Source organism: Stegodyphus dumicola, chromosome 7, assembly GCF_044657685.1.
Source record: "Stegodyphus dumicola isolate Sdum_Otavi_A_Nest chromosome 7, ASM4465768v1".
NCBI classification, from domain to species: domain Eukaryota; kingdom Metazoa; phylum Arthropoda; class Arachnida; order Araneae; family Eresidae; genus Stegodyphus; species Stegodyphus dumicola.
Genome location: NC_140774.1, coordinates 164,516,848 through 164,538,091, shown reverse-complemented (window position 1 = coordinate 164,538,091; position 21,244 = coordinate 164,516,848). Strand labels below are relative to the sequence as shown.

At 28.4% G+C, this 21,244-nt stretch overlaps 1 protein-coding gene across 5 annotated transcripts in view; it reads left to right on the top strand.

Moving 5' to 3' along the window:
* The window catches only part of LOC118187091 (abasic site processing protein HMCES), a 56,389-nt gene that overhangs the window by 22,921 nt on the left and 12,224 nt on the right, over positions 1–21,244 (top strand). For 2 of the 5 annotated variants that reach the window (XM_085821039.1, XM_085821037.1), the window contains exons 5-8: positions 3,757–3,834; positions 5,625–5,690; positions 7,058–7,161; positions 8,176–8,423. In XM_085821039.1, coding sequence (XP_085677165.1) covers positions 3,757–3,834; positions 5,625–5,690; positions 7,058–7,161; positions 8,176–8,284 — 357 coding nt within the window. In that variant the 3' untranslated portion in view covers positions 8,285–8,423. Of the gene's footprint in view, positions 1–3,756; positions 3,835–5,624; positions 5,691–7,057; positions 7,162–8,175; positions 8,424–21,244 lie in introns of those variants that run through there. The other 3 variants (XM_085821040.1, XM_085821038.1, XR_015042240.1) reach the window with 2 other exon arrangements.

Sequence of the window (21,244 nt, the reverse complement as noted above, 5' to 3'; positions counted from 1 at the left end):
CATTTTTATAAATGTATAGCTTTGCATGTATATATATATATATATATATTTTCCAATGGCAGGCACAAGTCATCATCATAGACGTTGGCCAATACTTACGGCCAGACATGGTCACTTTTTTATGGAGGTATCTAAGAGGTAGGCCACCTTTGTCTCCTGTGAAGGGATGGACAGTTACAACCATGCCTTCCCCAGGATTTAAACCCAGGCCCTTTGGTATTGCAGTCAGCTCCCCTAACCACTATACCATTTGGGCAGTTCATTTTTATTTGTATTACAAAACACTGTTGTAAAAACAACTATTGATTAATATGCACTGAATGTGAGACATGAAATCATAAATGGAATTATAAATGTTTGTTTGTGATTATTTCACCCAAATTAGATTCCAGCTCACTTGTAGCAATCCTTAATAACAAATGTAAATTTTCCTGAGTAATTTGTGATCAATATTTTGCATGTATATACTTCATTAACAAAAAACATTCTTTTACATAAATAAGTTGGTCCAAATAAAGCTAAAATATTTGCTGACATAATCTAATTTTTTTTTTTTTTTTTTTTTTTTGGAATTTATCTGCATTTAGGCAACCATAAAAAACTGTTGATATGCTTGAATAAAAATTTTGCTTTAACAAATGATTCCGCTGCAAGTTGGTCAGTTCTAACTGAATCTGAAGTAGTGCATATTGCACATTAAATTAAATGGCATGCTTCTTAATGACAAATCTTTTTCAGTTTATAGTCTTCAAATCTTATTCCAAATTTAACACATATCCCTTTTTACAGTCATATTTAACAAAATCATTATTTCTCAAGTTTTCTGGATGTGATTCCACTGTTGAAAAGTGATTTCACTATTTCTCATTTAAATTTTGTCACGAGTGCTCTGGTTTTTGAGTACTTATTGAAAACATATTGCTTTTTTCTTTGCAGTGCAGTGTTTAGTTCGTTCATATAAGTTAGTATGTCAATAGAAAAGAAGAAATCATTTAACTGTTCTTCATTTTACAATTCAGGAATGTCATTAATTTTTTCCTTTAATCAACAAGAAAATTATAATTTTGTCAAACAAACTGTAAACAATGTTCTTTTTGTAAATTCTCTTTTATGATCAGTCTTTATCTCAACAATATTCATATTTCATTATTTAATTTATAAATTAAAGCGACTAAAAATGATAGGACTAACTCTTCTCCAGATGCACATTCTTTTCTCTAGCACATCTAGGGTTCGTAGCTTAGGTTGACCACTACTTATTCATTAATGTTTTCATAAACATTCATTAACTAATTCATTTCATTAACATTCATCAATGTTTATGACTATAACATCAAGGAATGTTCCACAGGCAGCACAAAATTTTTGGTGTACTGGTGCCTTCAGTTCAGATTTATTAGTGACAGTTAAACTGCCATCATTTTTTGAATCTATCATAAAACACCTATCTGTAATGAAAAGGCAACATGATGTGGGAGGGTGGGAAGAGTCGGTTGCCTCTACTATTCCTTCATCAAATTTCCCTTATAGTAACACGTCGAAATGCACTTTTTTGCATTGTCTTTGAATTTTCAGTAATAAAAGCAGAACTTGTTATGCAACTTAACATTTGCATCCAAAAAAATTGGCATGAGATGAATTCCTAGAATGATGAGGTTCATAAACTTCTTTCCAAAGAGCTTTGATTTCCTCACAGAGTAGCTTGAAAGGAAGAGCTGGCATTTTCCAGAGAGACGAAAAGGAAAATGGCATTCCATTTTCCTTCAAACAACCTCTCGAACACTGTGTGCTTTACACTTGTTTGGAAACCGTTTCTGGTACAACAGTCAGGCTGTTCTGCCATTCCCATTAGCTGCTCTATACATTAGATGCATGCCAGCTTTTTCACTATGAGTAAATTCATCCATCATGCTCGAAATCACAGTTGTGAATGGCATAATTCTTCCGCTAATGCATCGGATCGCAGTTTGCCCAGCTCACTACCGCCTGTTACCCGCTTCATTGCCAACCAGTCACAGCTGTAGTTTGTATTACTGTTAGTGTTCATGCTTTTGAACAATTCTTGTGAATACTGTATTGCTGCAAAGAAGCACCTTGCGTTGATTTTGTAAATAAACTCATTTTTTCTCTCGTGTCATTTTTTGTGTTCGTGCCTTAACATGTCACTTTAGACCCTACATTCCTATTTAAAAAATACATGTTTTAGTATGCTCAAGCACCCATCCAAGTTTGTCCCATGATCATAGAATCACTCTGTAGAAGGAATTGAATATGAATTTGAACAACATAATTCAACAGAACTTATTTAATATATACATTAAGTATCCAAATTTTTTAATGGGATTTTGCTTGTTTAAAGTATTTTGGTTTTAACTTTTTAAAATTCTTTGTTGCAAATATTTGAAATTTATTAATTATGAATTTCAATATTTGGTCTTTGTGAAATATTAGTTCTAAATTTTTATTTTATGTCTTTAATGATAATTTTTCTGCAGCTTAATGCTTGAAAAGACTAGGCATATTTATATTTACTTTTCAAAAGAATAGTTTTGTAATTATATATAAACATACCAAAAAATAATTTTTTAGACTCATGGTGGCACAGTTTAGCAAATACTGTTAATAATGTAACTGTCAACTATAACTTCTTATTCTATTGATGGGAGACTGAAAATAGTAAGCATAATGAGTATTTTGCAATGAAAAATGGCTAAATTGACACAATTACAGAAAATTAGTTAGATTCTTAACCATTTCTTGCCCATGCACAGATATCTTCAATCTTGCAGATTAGTAAACATTTGTTTCCAACTAACGTAGAAACAAACAAATTAACATACACTCAAAACTGTTTTTGTGCGATTCTTTTTGCATGGTATATGAAAATATCAATCAAATTAAAGCATAATTATATGATTATATGACAGCAGATAAAATCATGCAGGACTCCAACTGTGCCATAAATTAACATGTTATTTGTGCTATAAGGATATTTGCCATAAATTAGAATTTTCTTGAAATCAATGCTAGTTCTGAAAGAGCATCAAAATGAGCTTCAATCTTGTATATCTAGCTGAGACATATATAAGCATCTAGTAAAACAACAGTCGTCGCAAAAACTGATCACCGACTACATGAACAGTGAAAAAAAGTCGAGTCTAAACAAGTGCGAGGTAGTATCTTCAAGTGAGGGAAGCGATTTTGAACCAGTTTACCACAAGAAAGTTTATGTAATGTCATACTATGAAGGATAATGGTTATACATTTTGAAAAGTTTTGTATGTGTAAAATAAGTATATATGTAAATAAAATATTTAAAAATGTTTGCATGTGTATTTTCTAAACCAGAATGTAAAAGGTTTGGTGAAATTCCAGGTAGCTGCCAAGCCTTGTGTCTTAATTTTATTTAAAAAAACAATTCCTAGTTATTTCATAAGGTTTTTGAGTTATTGTGGTCCCTATTCACCACATAAAAAAATACTTTTTAATTGTTCAGCGAAAACTATTTTTATAGCTACTCATGAAGTTTTGCACGATTTTTTTTTATTATTATTCATTTTTATGTGGTCCATATCCACCACACAAAAATAGGTTTGAGTGTACTTGCTAAGGCCGATGTTGAAGACAAGTATCAAAAATTCTTTTCATTGAAAATGTAAATATTAATTTTTTTCTTGAAACAGTTTTCATGATGCAAATTTTAATTACTATAATTTAATGTTATTAAATGAAGTATTTATATTTATTTCATTATAGATGGGAACTATGTATAGTTATTCTGTCATTACAATGGATGCATCAAAAACAGTTTCATTTGTTCACTCAAGAATGCCAGTAATTTTTAATTATACTTTATATTTAGTTGCTTTTTATTTTGTTTAATGTAATTTAATGGCTTATAATGCATTAATGAAAAATATGCAAGAAATTTTAAATAATCTTGTGATGATGTATCATTACACAATTGAAAATTACTTTGAAAATTATTTTTTAAATTATCACACAAATTTCCAGATTGCTGTATATCTAAGTGTAAATTCATTTTATATAAAAATATACTTGTTAATAATATTAGTAGATTTACCACACTACTTTTTATTCTTCCAAAACTTTTTAATTTTGATAAAATATTCAAAATACATTGTCTGCGTACATATCATCAGTAAAAAGTTTCATTTAAAAAAGATCATGTATGTATTGTATCCATGTGAAATAATAGGTATTTAACTAAATCTTTTTATTTATTATGGGCACCCCATCCTTGTATTATTCGGGATATAAAATTGTAGATGAATCTGTGAATAGAATTGTTTAATCTATTATTTACATTAAACTATATGATAAATTATAAACATTAATTATCATATCCATTTTAAATAAAAGTATTATTTGTTATATTATAAAATTACTCCTGTATTATTTCAAATTTAAGCTGCCAAAGTATCAGTCATAGTAGAATTTTAAAATTTGAAGATAATAAAATTTTTCATCATTAAACTTAGGCCAAGTAGGATTTTAAAATTGAAAATTAATAAAAAATAATAGCAATTTTGTAATAGGTATTAAAAAATGAGAAACATTTTTATTTACTTAAATAGTTACTACCATAACTATAATAAGCTAAGTAATCTCTTAAGAATCTTTTGTAAATATACTCTCACTTTTAATATCTTCATTTTCAGAACTTCGAAATCTCATCTTCACCTGTTGCCCCAAAATACATCCTCTTCAATTCCATTTCAGTCATTTTTAAAAAAGAATTTATGATAATTTCCTCAGGGATATATCTAGCAAGGGCCAATCATTAAGAGTTGTGAGAATAGCAAAAATAAGATGTTAAATTATTTGCTTTATAAATTTAAGCTGCATCAAAAGTTTACAGCTTAAATATTTGAATAAGAAGTGCAGCTGAAATTTCAAGCAATATAGTAATTATTTGAAGGTAAAACAAAAATAATATAACTTCCAACTAAAAGTTTTGATTCAAAAAACTGCATCTCACAAGAATACTATGATGGACACAACATATGTGTGTGCATGTGTGTAAGGTAATAAATGTATAAATCAAAGTTTTATCTTTAATTTGGAATAGTCTCTTAACTCTTCATTTTAATTTTATTATCTCATTTTTCTGTCCTCAATATAGTAATTGCTTATAACGAATCTCTCTAAACTGCATCATTTCAAACCATTCCTTCTAGCATAATAATCTGCTCTTTTCTTCTTTGCTTCTCTCTCCTACTAGCTTACTGTTAACTACCGCTGTTTCTTACTTTAAATATATTATGACAACTCAAGAAAATATAGGTGAAATTTTCAAAGACCATGTGAGCCTAGCTTTGCTTATAAAAAGTGTTTTATTACTGATAAAGGAGTATTTAACTGGCTATGATTGCTGCTACTGTTTATGCACAAGTACTGTCATCACACACCTGCATCAGCAATATCAAAATTTTCATTTCATATATATAATGCAATTTTGTCTATTATTATGATATTTTATAATTTTCTGTTCATTAAACTTCTTTCATGTAACCTGATATTCAATTGTTTTATATATTTTTAAGAAATCTGATATTTTAAATATGTTTTATGAATAGTTTTTCTTTTTTAATTTTATGTAGGCTATTTTAGAGAGTGATGATGAAGTTGCAATGTGGTTGGACAGCAGTAGAGTTCCAACCAAAAAAGTAATTTTTTTTAATTAATACATATCTGACCACAAGGTGAAGCAATGTACAGCTGCATTTTAGACTCAAATATTTCTGAAATGATGCAAGAATATTTTAAGTACTAGTTGATAGACTGGCTTCATTGATGTTTTCGCTGGAGTTTTTCAATGTGTAATACAAGTTAATTTTCCATTAAAAGTCCTCTATGCAGATATCCCTCTGAAGCAGAGAGCCCTTGTGCATTTTGCCTAAAGTAACTAAATAAAGCAAAATTACTTTTTTCAATCAAATCAATGCAATATGGAATGGAACTGCCAAATCATGTTACCCTAAATGGCTTATTTATTATAAATATATTACAGACTACCTTCAACAGTAGTAACAAGATCAATAACATTAATCATAAAAGAAATTGGAAAAAATTCTTGAAAATATTAATTATGAGTATATTAACAAAATGGTAAAATTTAGGAAAATTTTAATAAATATTGACTGAATTTGGGTTCTTATCTTACTTGTTCCTTATTCTGTAATTAGAGTGGGCATAATCTTGTTCAGAATCTCTCTTCCAAGTAACTGATCATAATTTTGATTAGCTATAAAATTTGCATATTTGAATAAATTTTGAAAATGTTCACCAAATTCTTATTTAGAATGTAAATTGCTGCTCAACTTATATGATGCTTCAGTGAAGTCTGCCTTTACTAAGGGGTCAGGTTTTGAATTCTAGATAAGATATTTGTGATTATCCATGCTGAATAAGGGCACGTAATATTTGTCAAAATGTAGTTCCTCTTAAGAGGTTATCAGAAGGGAAAGAGTGGTGTTAAACCATCATATGCCATCCCTTAAGATATTCTTGGTTAAAATAAAACAGACCTAATGCTTGTGCATGATCATGATAATGACTATACCCCACACCTATGATCAATGACTGATGCATTCCCTGCTACTTATGATGTTCTTGAACCTGTCTCTATCTAAGGAGTCAGGAAAAGCTCATACGCTATAATTGACATATTTATATGCTATAAATTACAATGTAAATCTGTCAGAAGTTACTTCACAATTATTTATTAGTTTTCTAGCTATTATTATAAGCAGTTAATCAATAAAATAGAAATTATGCTACAATTTATATTTTAAAGTTACTATTTGCTATATAAGTTATTTAATGTATGTTATACAAAAGTTTCTGCAATGCTTTGTGCTTTTAATTTACACATGTAGTGTGTCTAAGATACCTTCTAAATATCTAAACTAATTGTTAAAATGTTATTTTAAAGTTTACAGTGTACAAATTATATATGCAAATTATTTTGAAATATATTCCTTGTTTGAGTAAGTTTTTGGTTTTAATTTAATTGTGTATTTATTCTTATTAGGCACTTACATTGTTAAAACCAGTTGAAAACTTGCAGATGCATCCAGTGTCAACTGTAGTGAATAATTCTAGAAATAATTCAGTTGAATGTATAAAGCCATGGAAGTAAATATATTTTGATATTAATATGTATTTCTCTCTGATTTTAATTTGCATGAATATTTGATGTAATTCTTGAAAGACTTATTTCTCGCAGTTTTTGCATTTAATAAATTTAACTGAATTAGAATTGGAGATGAAACATTGTATAGAGGAATTGTTAACATGCATATGAATTTAATGGAAGAATTTGTAATATTAAAAATTATAAAAAAAACTTTTTAGGATTACATATGAATGGTAAAGACAAAACACAATGTCTGAACAACTGAGGGGAAGGTGAGATAAGCTAATTCTCCCTGATGAGTTGGCATTGTCTCTCTGACTTTTCAGTTGTTCATTTTTTTTTAACTTAACTGAATTTTTTACTGATTTTGAATGCTTTTAACTCTTGTATTATATGTATTTGCTTTAACTCTTAGTTGTTGTTTGACAGACAGATTTCCTTTAATTCCTAATTTACTTCACTTCTTCATTATCTTGTAAGTTTAATTATTTTAATTTCTCTAATTATCAATAATTTAAAATTTTATTAAATTTGTTCTACATTGACTTTAATAAAAGAGTTGTTGCTTAAACTGCATTATTTATCAGGTGTAACTCTTGACTTCACATTGAAATTCTTAACTTTTTATCTAAATATGTGCACTTTTCAATAGGAGTTATTTTTAAATTCATTGTGTTGTTTATGAATTAAATATATGCAGTCAAGGCATAGGATCATAAAAATAGTCCTATTTTCCAATTTTGGATTATGTTGTTATATATATTCATATTAGTTATTTTAGTCTCATCAAAAAAGTTCACTACTGACTATTTTCTTTCTCCCCAAAATATTCATATTTGGGAATGTACATTTAATTACTTTTATTCTTCCCAGTAAATATTTGTCATAAAATCAAAATATTGTAGCCTTTTTCACATGCATTAACTTGTTAAATTATGTAATTACTACTAATTACAAATTGAGAATTTTTTTGTATTATTTATTTTATTATTATTATTATTATTATTATTTAGAGGCACAGAAAAAAAAATCGAGCCCTACAAACATACATCCTTAACATCATGGCTGAAAAAAGAGACTTCCAATGATTCTCCCACAAAACGACTCAAAACTGACCCATAAGCAATGTTGCATTATAACCATATAATGTAATACTTTTATTGTTTTGTTGCATTCACTTTTTATATTCAGTATTATGTTGTTATATATATTCATATTAGTTATTTTTAGTCTCATTAAAAAATTTCACTACTGAGTATTATATTATTGTAGTTATATTTAATTTTTTTATATGCTATATCATACTTTTGTGCATTATCTCAGAATTTTGTATATTATTTTATGCTCAGCTTTACTTGAGCATTTTCAAGAAAACAGATTATATATTACAGAAAAAATGGGTTAGAATTTTTACATATGTTTTGGGTAAAGTAGATATAGATATCACAAATAACATGTTAATTATTTGAACAAACAAATTCTTAAAAATTAGTCACATTGTATGATCTTTAATTTAAAATTTTTATTATGTATTGAAGAAAATTGTACATAAAAGAAAAATTCTTAATCATAAGTGTTCACCCTGGAATGCATATCAATTTAGTGATTTTGAACAGTAAGATTTTTTATACTTTAATTAAGAACATGAATTGTTACAATTTCACTTGAAATTTCATTTAATAAAGCAAAATGTTTAGTGTGTATCATGCAGTGAAATTTAAGTTATATTAAAACATATTCATGCCATTATTGTAATGCTTTTTACTATGTGAATAAAGCATATATAATAAAATACTTATTAAAACATTTTTATCCAAAAAAATTTTTTGAAGAAAAGATTTTATATTAAACCATGGACTATAAGTATTCTAAACTTCCACAATAATAAATCAATGTTTTAGTAAGTAATAGAAAAAAAGAATGTAAATTCTTGTACATAACATGGTAGAAATTTGTCAGTGCTTGGATCATTATGTGCAAGACATAGAAAACTTGTTTTATAATACACAGATTATGTATAGAAAACTTGTTTTATAATACACAGATTATGTATAATGTCTGAAATATAAGTATAAATAAATCTCAAAATCTAAATACATAATAACTTTTAAAAAATACCTGCTGACTTTATATGCATAAAAAAAATCAGAATTTCATACCATGCTGCAGTGTAACTTCCAAAGGACTAAATTTACAAGTGAGGTTTAACCATATGTATAATACAGCATGTTAAAGTAGTAGTTATGTGATTTATTATAAACCTGGTGAAATTAAAATAAATTAATACTATAATTAATTCATAATTATACATAAAATCAATTAATTCATTAATCTATGGTTTTGGGCTTTGTTTGAATTTAATATACTTTATACTTTCATATTGACGAAAACTTGGAAAGAAAATATTTTATTTAACAAAATACTTTAAACATAGTAAAAATATTGCTTGTATAAGTGCATGATCGGAATTACTAATAAACTGTTTACAGATGTAAAGAAAAATCTTTGCAAATTACATATTAATTATAATATGTTAAAATAGTTCAGAGTTAATAAAAAATATTCAAAACAATTAGTGCAAAAATCACTTGGAATAAATTGGAACTTTCTGATTTTAATTTTAAGAAGTGACAACATAGATGTGGTAGCTTTTTTAAATATTTATCATCAAAATTTTCTTCACAGCATTTCTGTTGACATTTTGCTATTGACAGTTCTTCTCTTTACATTTCAAAGAGGTTATCTAAACTCAGACAATTAAAACCACGAGATTTGAAGATTTACTAAGACACGAAAAACTATGATGAAAATTCAGCATTCTCATAGTTTTACAGAGAGGGTTGGCAGTTCTGAAAAAAGTGAAACTAATATTTATCTCTAATATTTGTTTTCCCAATCTTATGAATAATAAAAGGAGAGGAATGAGAAGATGCATTGATGTCGTTATTAGTGCAGTTGAACCCTGCTAGAATGAATTTCAAAGGACCAAAATTTTGATTTGCTATATCCAATCTGATAAGAAAAAAAATAGATCACCTCACAAAATAGTGTAAAAATTGATTGATGAATGAAATGAATCACACAAAAAGATTTATTGGCACCATTACATCTCTCAAAAGATGTTAATAATGTAGTTAACTTTTGATTTTAAAAGAGATAAAAAGTTTATTACTATTATTATTTACAATTGTAAATTTTGTTTTATATTGTTTTTCAGTTTCATTATATGTTAATAATTTTCCATGGAAAATTATCTAGCATAAAAGTCATGATTTAGACCCTTCCTTCCAATTATATATTTCCATCTAAAATATACATTTAGGAATACAAATAAGCATCAGACTTCAATTGGGTGTTGTCTGATAGCTGAATCAAAGAACTTTGATGAAGGAAAGTACTGATTCAGGATTTTTGTTTCAATGGATTTAGCTCAATGCATGACACAATAGGATCTCCTAAGATATTTTAATTGGATATCCTGGTTTTTCCAAGAATTCAGTGCTACACCTACCTGATGCAGCTTCTTATTTAGAACACTGAGGAAGCTGGGGTGAAGATAAAAAAGTGACCTAAAGGTGTTTTTATTATTATTTTGTATTATTTTATTATTACTTTAAAGCCTAAACAGCATGAATTTAAGAATTAGTAATTTTTCAGTTGAAAATTTCAGAAATTCTAGGAGAAAGTTTGAAAAATACAAAAACCTTTCATGTCAAGATAGCTATAAAATTCATTATATCTGATTTTTATACATCTGGAAGTTTGCAATAGTCATATAAAATAAAATCAAGTCTAAATTAGACAGTACTGAATATTTGTTCATTATAAGCTGGGTTTGATTGTGACGGTATAGTGAAGTTTGACTGTATATATGAAAATGCAATATATTTTGCAATAAATTTACTGTCTTATAAATTATTTTCATAGAAGAAATAAACATTTAAGTCATAAATTATTAAATAATATAAAAATTATTAAATAATATAAAATACTATATATAACAAGTGTATTTAATGCATTTCATACCCAAAGTCTAAAATATTTTCTTTATAAAAAAATAACAGAAATTTAAAAACTGGTAAAACAAAAAAAGTTTGAGACAGCATTATTTTTTCATTTTAATTTTAAATTCAAAACTGATTTAGGTTCTGAAAGAACTTGCATAGAACATTATTATCTCTGTGATCAGTTAATCATTAGGATCTTATTAGTAAAAATTAAAACATTGTAACTGAATTTAATATATAAAATATTTGAATGAGTATTAAATTCTCATTCACTTTGAGAAATCTAAATATTGCTTAGCTATGTCATTGTTTTGAACTTTGTTAAGTTTAAAATACTTTTAATTTTTAACAATTACTTTGATTAATTTTTGCTAACATATTATTTCTATGCCTTTTTAGTCCAAAGGGGCTTTGTCCGTGAAGGACTATTGTTTTCGTTTTGCGATTTTGCGTCAGACTCATAAACGTCGGTTCACTTTTCAAACTGTTGCCACAAAATGTTAGAGTCCTGCATTATATTTGAAGAAATTAAATAATGAAAAATCTGCATAAATGATTGTCTATTTCTCGCATTGTGATAAAACAATGGTACATAGAGCCATCGAATTTTGAATGACGAAATCCTACTGCGAATATGGGCATCTGAAATCCCAAATTTGGAATTTGTTTTATTATAGATTTTATATTTTGTAAAACTTTAACGAATTTTTGATTTACAAACTCAATGCTTTAAAAGCGAGAAATGGCAATGTTATATAGAAAAAAAATACTTTTATCTCCAGCTCGCGAGACTGTGTATATCGGAAATTCTAAAGATATGCTTAATTTAACATTATTTTGCGATATTGCTCTTGAACTGAATTTTATGGTTTAAGTGCAAAGAACATGATATTTAATAAATAAAGGTAACACTCAAAATGTTAAAAAAATGCCCCTTTGGACGTAATTTAAAATCTGAAACATTTCAGTTTTTTTTTTTTTTTTTTTACAATGAAGTATGTTTGCGAAAGAAGTAATGAAAAAGAATGGCACATATTGCAAAATCAATGTGTTTACTGCATCATGATTTACATAGCTGGAAAGAAAATTCAAAAGTTTTGTTTGCTTGGAAGACTGGTATGAAGCTGATAGTCCCTATATATTTCTTTCTGTGGAATTTTGTTAAGGAGAGGGTGTATTAAATTCTGTGGCAAATTTTTAGATTTGCATGCCTGAATTGCAAAGGCAATTAAAGACTGCATACACCAGTGATGCTTTCAAATATGTGGAATGAAAATATAGCATATTGCTTACCTAGAGATGTACTAGAAAATTTTAATTCTTTTGATTTATATAAACCACAATGCAAAACACACATTAATGTTAAATATAACTGTCCCTTTTTTTTTTTTTTTTTTTTGTCACTTTTTCCCCAGATACTCTGTATTTCTTGTACTTTACTACCAATTATTAATTTTTCAATAAATATTTACATTTTGTGTATTGAGTTTTAGTGATACTGAAATACTTTTGTTATAGTATATGAGTTTTTATTTCTAGTAGTAGCTGAGTTTACCATTGCAGAATTTATTAAGATAATTATTCAATTAAAAAAGCTCACTTTATTATTAACCATAATATATTTTCAAAATTTCCTTTCTCTTGTACTAAAAATTAAACTTCAATTTCCGTTGTGTTTTCTTTTCTAAAATTAGCTGTGTTTATAAAAAAAAATATACAATTTAATTGCAGATATTTTAATCAAATGCTAGAATCGGAGTGGAAAAAATTTTATTCATTGGCATGTCTTGTATAAAAAGAGAGGAAATTTTCATTTTATTAATTTTCAGAAAATATTTCTATACACCCTAAATCTTGAGGCCTATTGTCAATAACTATTGTTATTTCATCAAAATTTACAGACATATTAGTTGACATCTTGTTAATAGTTACTAGGTATAAATATTTATATAAAAATTATTTTTGCTAACATTTTATACAAATTCTTATGTCAGTAAGTAAGGTATTTTATCACTTTTGAGAACAAATGTACTTTTGCATTTATGAATCTACATACAAAAACACTTAATTCTCCATTTTTCAGAACTTAAAATAATGATCATTTCATGCAGACAGTCAACCTCACATTTATTCCTCAGTCATTGAGCATAGCTTTTAAGGTTTTCCCATCATATAAACATATATGCAAAACAGCTTCTTTAAGTTCTCAATATAATTTGTAGGCCTTTCAAAGACATTCCTCCTTAAGCAGTTGTGTGCTTTGTCAGAGTTAAATATCTACTTCCATTAGATACCCAGTCAATCTCATTTATGATATTTTTCCCTTGAGAAGGAAACTGAATACAAAGCAAGCAATATTTTTTAATTAATTTGTATAGTTATTTGTGATATCACTCTACATTTCTGGTTTCTTTGGTTATGGCAAAGCACATTAGGATGATCTGGTTAAGGATACCTTCATAGAAGACTTGAAAAAAACTGGCTTATATCAACATATTTCTTTAAAATAAATTCCAATAAGAATACATAGTAATGTTAACATTACAGTACCAAACAAGATATCTTCATTTCTATTTCTCAATAACAATTCTTTATCTCTTATCATAACTCTGTAACAATTCTTATCATTATCTCTGGTAGGCCTCAAAATCATCCATAATTAATTACAGAATGTGGTTGTATGTATGTTATGCTGATTCAGTAAAATCATAGACTGAATATCAGTTCATGTCTGATTAACTAGTTAAATGGTTAGTTTGTGAATTAGGCAGTTCGTAAAATTCAACCATTAGAAGGAAAAGGTTCGCTGTGACCCTTCTGAGGATTTGTCTTTATTAGTAAGATAAAAACAATCATTATGTAGATGAATCCATTTGAAAACTTTAGCTCTTTCTCTAAACTCGCTGGGGAATAAGGAGATTATGTGAACATTTAAAAAATTTTCATAGCTAAGGTTATCAGTGGCCAGGGATAACTGAAGATTTTGTGTCCTTTTCTGTGTGCCAAGAATGGAAATCATTTCATTAAAAATATCATAACATTAATTTGACACCTCCTGGATGCTGTGGTCAAGGGCAGATGTCCCACCCTAGCTATGCCACTGGCCTGGGGCTGAAATGTTTAAAATATTCATATAATTTAATTTCAGAATGCATGAAAACTTTCAGAAACCTAAGGACAAAATATGTGAGCATATACGGTACATATCACTTATCACTTTTATCAAGATTATTTAAAAGTTCTGCTCAATGTGACATCATTAACAAATCTGTGGTACTCTTCTATTATTGGGACCGGATTAAAAAATGTATGTACACATTTATTTGTTAAAAATTAAATTTAAAAAAAATAATTTACTATAAAAAAGATTGCAGCTTGACACTCAACTTTACCTACATAAGCGCCATCTATATAATTTGAAAAACACACTTACTTCTCTTTTACAACACTTTTTCAGACCCCAACACTCATATAGTAGGTAAGTTAGAATTAAAACTTACTATTTACTTGCTTTAAGTATTTTTTAAAATTTTTTTATGTAGTATCTAAGTATTTTCTAAATATGAAATTATATTTTTAAATATATATTTGTTTTTTTAAAAATCGTGAATTAGTTCTTTTTGTTTCTTTTATTAGTTTATATGGATTATGTCTAGTTCTTTTTATTGATATGCATATTCGTGTAGGGGAGGTTTCTGTAGACAAGGGTTTCTAAAATACATTGGTTTCTAGATTATTTTTTTATCAAAAATTAATTTTTTTTAAAATTTAATTTTTTTTTAAAAAAAGTTTAATTCTTGAATTTACTTGCTTGTTTCTCAAAAGACTTCATTAGTATTTTCCTTTTTTGAACTTTAATTCTTAAATGTTAATTTCTAAGGGAACCACTATATTGGAATTACTTTTGGTTTTGACCTTTACCCTTGCCTGCATGAATGACGAAACACGAATTGAATAATTGGAGAGTTAGGTTTGGAGGCAACTTCCCCTTGATAAGTCTGTCTCCTGCCTACTCAACGGTCATTCACATATGCATTTTTTTAAAAAAATGTTTAATTTTAATTTATTAAATTAGTAAATTTATTTTCATGAATTGATTTTGCATTTGATTTGCTTATGCTTCTGAATTTAAATGATATTGTAGATTAGTTTGAGTATTAAATCTTTTATATGTTTGCACATTGTTTTAAAAATTATTTTGGCTTTTTTCCTTTTTTCAGGATTTAAATTTGCTTTTTTACTTTTATATGTATTTGTTAAAAATTAAATTTTAATTTATTTAAATTTAACATACATATATACATGCATACATGAACACGTACATCTTGACACACATGCTTACATGCATTCATTTCTGAATCTGGTCCCAATAACAGCTGAGTACCATATTGCTTATGCTGATTGATTTATATGGCACGTAAAAGTCTATTATTGCTTACATCCTTCAGAGACCCTTTAACTTCCTTCTGACTAAATGGTATTTACACCAATATTTTGAATAAAAGTATTACACACAGAAATCTACTTCTCAGACTGGTTCTGTAAGAGTACATTTTCAAGAAATGCAATTTGTTATTGGATATAATAATTCAGATTGCCGAGTTATGTGAACTTAATAGTTTTTCTGTAAGAGATGCTCAGTAGAATATTTTTGGATTTTTGCAACTATCATTAAGAGGTGTAATGAAATTTTGTAATACATAGTACATAAACTTCAGTCTTCTAAAAATATTACATAAAATTTCATTTAGTAACACTTTTTTAAATTTTTACATTTTGCTATTTATACCATTTTATCTTTAAAAAGTACAAACCAGCACTCTTACAATTAAAATTTAGCTGTAAAAATCTCATTAGTTAGATATTTTTATCCAGAGAAGAAATATGAAATATTTTTATAATTCTTATTTATTTTCATTTTTAATTTTTAGTAATAATTTTTTTTTTTTTTTTTGAAATGTTAGACTATAAGGTATAGTGGTTAGAGTAGAAGAGTACCCCTTGTATTATTGCAAAGTTGTTTCATTTATTGCCTAGTGGCAGTTTATTTATGGTAGCTTGAGTAGTTGAATATTATGGAAACCCTATTATGATGTCAGTTGCATGATTACGGTGAATTTGTAAAGGCCTGTCATGTGTGTTGGATACGAAGTACCTTGCTTGTTTTCTGCTTTAGAGGGTAAAATGGCTGAATGTGCTAAGATTAATTTGAAGTTTCTGTACAATTTGGAAAGAAAGGGAAAAAAAGTATTACTTCACTGGTGTGTAAATGAGGTTTACTTAGTAGACATTATTAAGTGTCCTGTTTGTAGGAATGTGCCTATGGTCGGATGATAGGGCACTACGGAAGATATTTTTTACTCCTATTTGGTGAACTATGTGGCTATGTCAGTATACAGATTCTAGTTCAGATAATTTTAGGAAGTTTTTGGATGGTGTTAATTCGTAAATAAAGTAAGTGGATACTTCCTTTGTCTAGTGCAAAGATGAATTTCCTTTTTTTATGTTATTACATTGATTTAAAATAGTTTATTCAGATTATGTATTTTTTGTTGGTTGCTCCCTTGACTTTAAGTGAATATAATTCGATGTGTACATGGACAAAGTCAAGGGAGTGTGCAACGCCTAGTTTGTGCAGTTCTCTGATGTTTTTTTAAGTGAAAATAGGTCAATGTGCACATGGATAAAGTCAAGGGAGTGCACAATGCCAAGTTTTGTGCAATTCTGAGATTTTGTTTTTAAAAGTGAAAATAGGTCGATGTGTACACGGATAGTGAGTTAATGCAATTCTTCATCTTGTTATTTTGGCTTTGTGTAGCACCAATTTTCACTAAGGAGTACCCTTAAATATACTTTTACCGATATAATTTGCAGATAGTTCCCTCCCCCAAAATGTTTCCTTTCTGCGAGGAGTGTAGTGAAGTATTATGGATTTATTAGTTTCTTATCTGACAATATTATGCTCTTATTATAATTCCTTTCCAATAATTGTCCTCACATGCTCCTTCCCCCATGCTGTTTTTGACAACTCTAAAAAATTTATACAATGTTCAGGTTTCATGTTAAACATGTCTCAGTACTAGTAATAATAGTTTTAAGACTTCAGAGTTCCGCCCCCCCATTTCTTTTTCTTTATTCAACATGTCTTATGACAGCCAAATTCGTCAGCTTGCATTGGGCACAACACTTTAAGATCCTTTGTAACATTTTAGCTTGCTTCCTAGGTTAGTTTTATCAGTATTTTTGGGTAAACTGGTTTTGAATCATGAATGTCTTCTCTCAAGTCTTTGAAATGTCTGTTCTACATTAAAATTAGTAGATATGGTAGATAATATTACTTCTTCAGTACTTGAGCTTATGTGTCTGGGAAAGTTTAAAACAAAATTTAACACCCATGTATTACTCCATTCTAATTTAACAATAATGTGCTTTTCTGTGCAAAGTGCCACATCTACAATTATTGGCAAAGCTGATCATTGATTTAAAATACAGTTAAATCTTCACAAACAACCTATTTTAAAAAAGACACTCTATATATCAAGAGAAACTAAATGTGCGAGATGATCATTCTTTTATATGCGTAATAATAAATTTTTAATTTAAAATTGGAAAAAAGAAAATATCAAAACATTCTTTTATAGGAAAAAACATTTTTTTTTTTTTCATAATACGGCATATCGAAACGATCACAAACAGCCTGGCTTTACCTTTAGTCATAACTAGCAGAATATACACATAAAACCAGTGTATAGTAAAGCAAAGCTCAGTTGATCTTTAGATTATGGTAACTTGGCGATTTTTTGGCGACCAACTCTCTTACAGCAACCCTCTATTTTTTTTTTTCCCGCCGCCATTTTGTCTACACGAAGTAAAGACATGTTTCTTTTCTTTTTATCTACTGAACACTTCTTCCAACAATCTACTAGCCGAATTACACTTATGCTAGAAATTTTATCTAACAAAACTGCTTAATCATGACAAATATTCACTGCAAAATTGGGAAAAGTGCACAATACCATACTCCTTACGCGTTTTTCAAAATAACACATACACATAAACCATGTACACATCGACTTATTTAAAAAAACATCCCAGAATTGCACAAAAATGGCATTGCGCACACTCTTCACCATATCCATGTACACTGCTTTTTTCTCATAAATTAGAAAAATTTCACGAAAATGCATGACAATTTTCTGAATCTTTAAACCCGTTAAAAGGAACATATATGAAATTACCTAATAACGAAAAAGTATATACCCTTTCCAAATATGAACATTTCCACGTAATAAAATAAATAAAATATCCAAAAACTTTTACCTCTAAATTATCTATTATAAACGTCACCAACGAATTCATACCACAAACATTACAAATACTTAGTGTCAAATATTTAAATTATTTCCATGCACGTTTACTTCAACTAAAACGTATACCAAATTCCTACAAACATAAAATTCACAAAATAACTATCATTTAATTAAAATATAATTAAATTCAAAAACACTACTTAAAATATAAATAAGCACTTACATTAAATTAATAAAAATTAGCTTACAATTCTAATTACTTTAAACTAAATGATTGCTAATAACAATTTTCCCAATAATACCAAATTACTTTACTTCCACCTTACATTTAGAACAATGCATAAAAATAATATCCTCAAATAATTAAAAATACTAACTTACCTAATCTTCTTCAGAATCCTTCTTACATGGTGGATACACTTTTATTATGGATTCAATAAAATTATTGAACGATTTTTTCCCTTCCTTACACTCCGTTTCACAAAATGTCTATTTTCACCAGATTTCTTGCACTGCCATTCAAACTTATCAGTAATATCCTTCCTTTCACACAATCTCATTTCATTCCCACATTTTGGACATTCATACTTATCCGCAATTAAACTTATACTCATGCACCATTCAACCAATTCTTTTGAATTATCACACAAACGCATTAAAAATCTAGAATTCACTTTAGACAGCGCATACAATCCCAAAATTATTCAACCCTACTTCACACAACACACAATGAAGCTTAATACAAAATAATATACAGCCACAGATATTTTTCCAAATTCCCCCCTTTTCCGATTAAAGAACCGTAATTCGTCCATTAATATCACGACATATCCCATGATCTCTCATTTCCCTCACACAAAATAATGCGTAATCGGAACTGAGTACTGCTCACATTATTACCAAAGTCCCAGGTAGTAACCTTTATCGCCTCCAAAATGTCGCCAAACTACCAGTTACCATATCCTAAAGATCAGCCCAAAGCTCTTCCGAAATCAACAGCAATCTCAGATGTATGGCCAAAAGTAAAGTATATGTTAAAAATAAGTGTTATAATGACAACATTTACATACAAGAAATATATTTAATTTTGTTATTTTCATGCATTTTCTACTTAGCTTTTTTTTTTTTAACCATGGACTGCTTGTCAGTTCCCTTCATGAAAGTTGCTATAATATATCAAATGCCAAAAGAAAAAAAACTTCTCAAATATTAGGCTGAAAAATATGTTTACTATATGTATTTAGATACAGTTCGCATATCTTGATTACATCTAAATTTTAAAATAATTATATTGAAAATTAACATAATTTGAGATTATTCTCAAATCAAAATTAATAACATGTTACCTATTGAGAAATAAATCACTCAATATGTCACTAAATATGTATTAAAAGTGAAGATACTACTGATATTTTAGTTTGATTCCTAATGCATTTAATACGCAAAATTTTATTGTGTTACAAAATGTATTTGTCATATCACCATATCATACAAAGAAAAATTAAGAAACAAACTTTAATGATATTAGCAGTACCCAAACTGCAAATTCTAAGTATTACATTCTTAAAGATTTAATATGCAATAAAAGACACCCAAATACTTAAAAAAATTTATTGAAGCTGAAGTTTCAGAGGACAAATGAAATGAGTAGAACTTCACAGATGAAAAAGAATACAACATTTAGCATTCAAATTTATAGTTCCTATTAACAAACTAAAACAAAAATGTTCCATAAGAAATCTTACTTTTTGGAGACACCATCATCAGCCTTGTTTTCGGAACCTGAACTACTTTCTATAGTCACAGGAATTTCCTTTGCTTCCAGTGCAGGTAACTGCGCTTCAATAGTAAGTACACCATCTGTTAATGATGACCTAATGGTATCTACATCCACTTCCTTGGGCAAAGTGTAATGGTAACTGTGCTCATGCTCATACCGTGAACCATCATCTCGTTTTTCACTTCTTCGAGCAGTTACAGTAAGCTCTTGATCCTTCAAGGTTATCTTAATATCTTCTGGTGCCATACCTTGCATATCCATCTCCACTTTATATCTTCTGCCATCAGCATCTGAAGATATTACTGGAATTTCTCTTGCACGACCCCACTCAAATGGTGAAAACAACTGCGGAATTCTGAAGGGACTAGCCCGTTGGATATTGCTAAAAAGTTGGTTCATCTCTCGGTCCATATCTCGTACGCTATCTTCAAGCGCTTGCACAGCAGACGAAAGCTCCGAAAATGCATTCCGGCGTCTCCAGTAATATCGTACACCAATATTATTTTCCGGACATAAAGATCCACAGAACTTCGATACAAAATTACGGACGAACGGAGCACTTCGCCTTATTAAGATTGACATGCTGCTATTTATCGTATTCCCTTTGTCACCTTAAATGTACCTTTAAGTAACGAAAATATTAGCAAATAAGTTCACAACAACGATAATAGGTTCAAGAATAAAAAATTTCCAAACGCATTCAACAACATAAGTTTCAAATACCACAAATTCTTCGCGGCGGGTTTTTATCCAATCGCTTGTCTGACGAAACCCGAAACGAAATCTCTATCATACATTCGAGAAAGGTCGAGACTTTTAATTTTCGATTACGTCACCGGTGATGCTCGTGTCTACGCATCCGACGTCCACAGTCAGCAGCCGATCGTCTTGCATAGTTTATGTAGACCTTCCGTAAGCAGTTCTGTAGTAAATCCAAGATTGAGCTGTAGTAGGTCAATAGCAAACCAATTAGAGAATTGTGCAC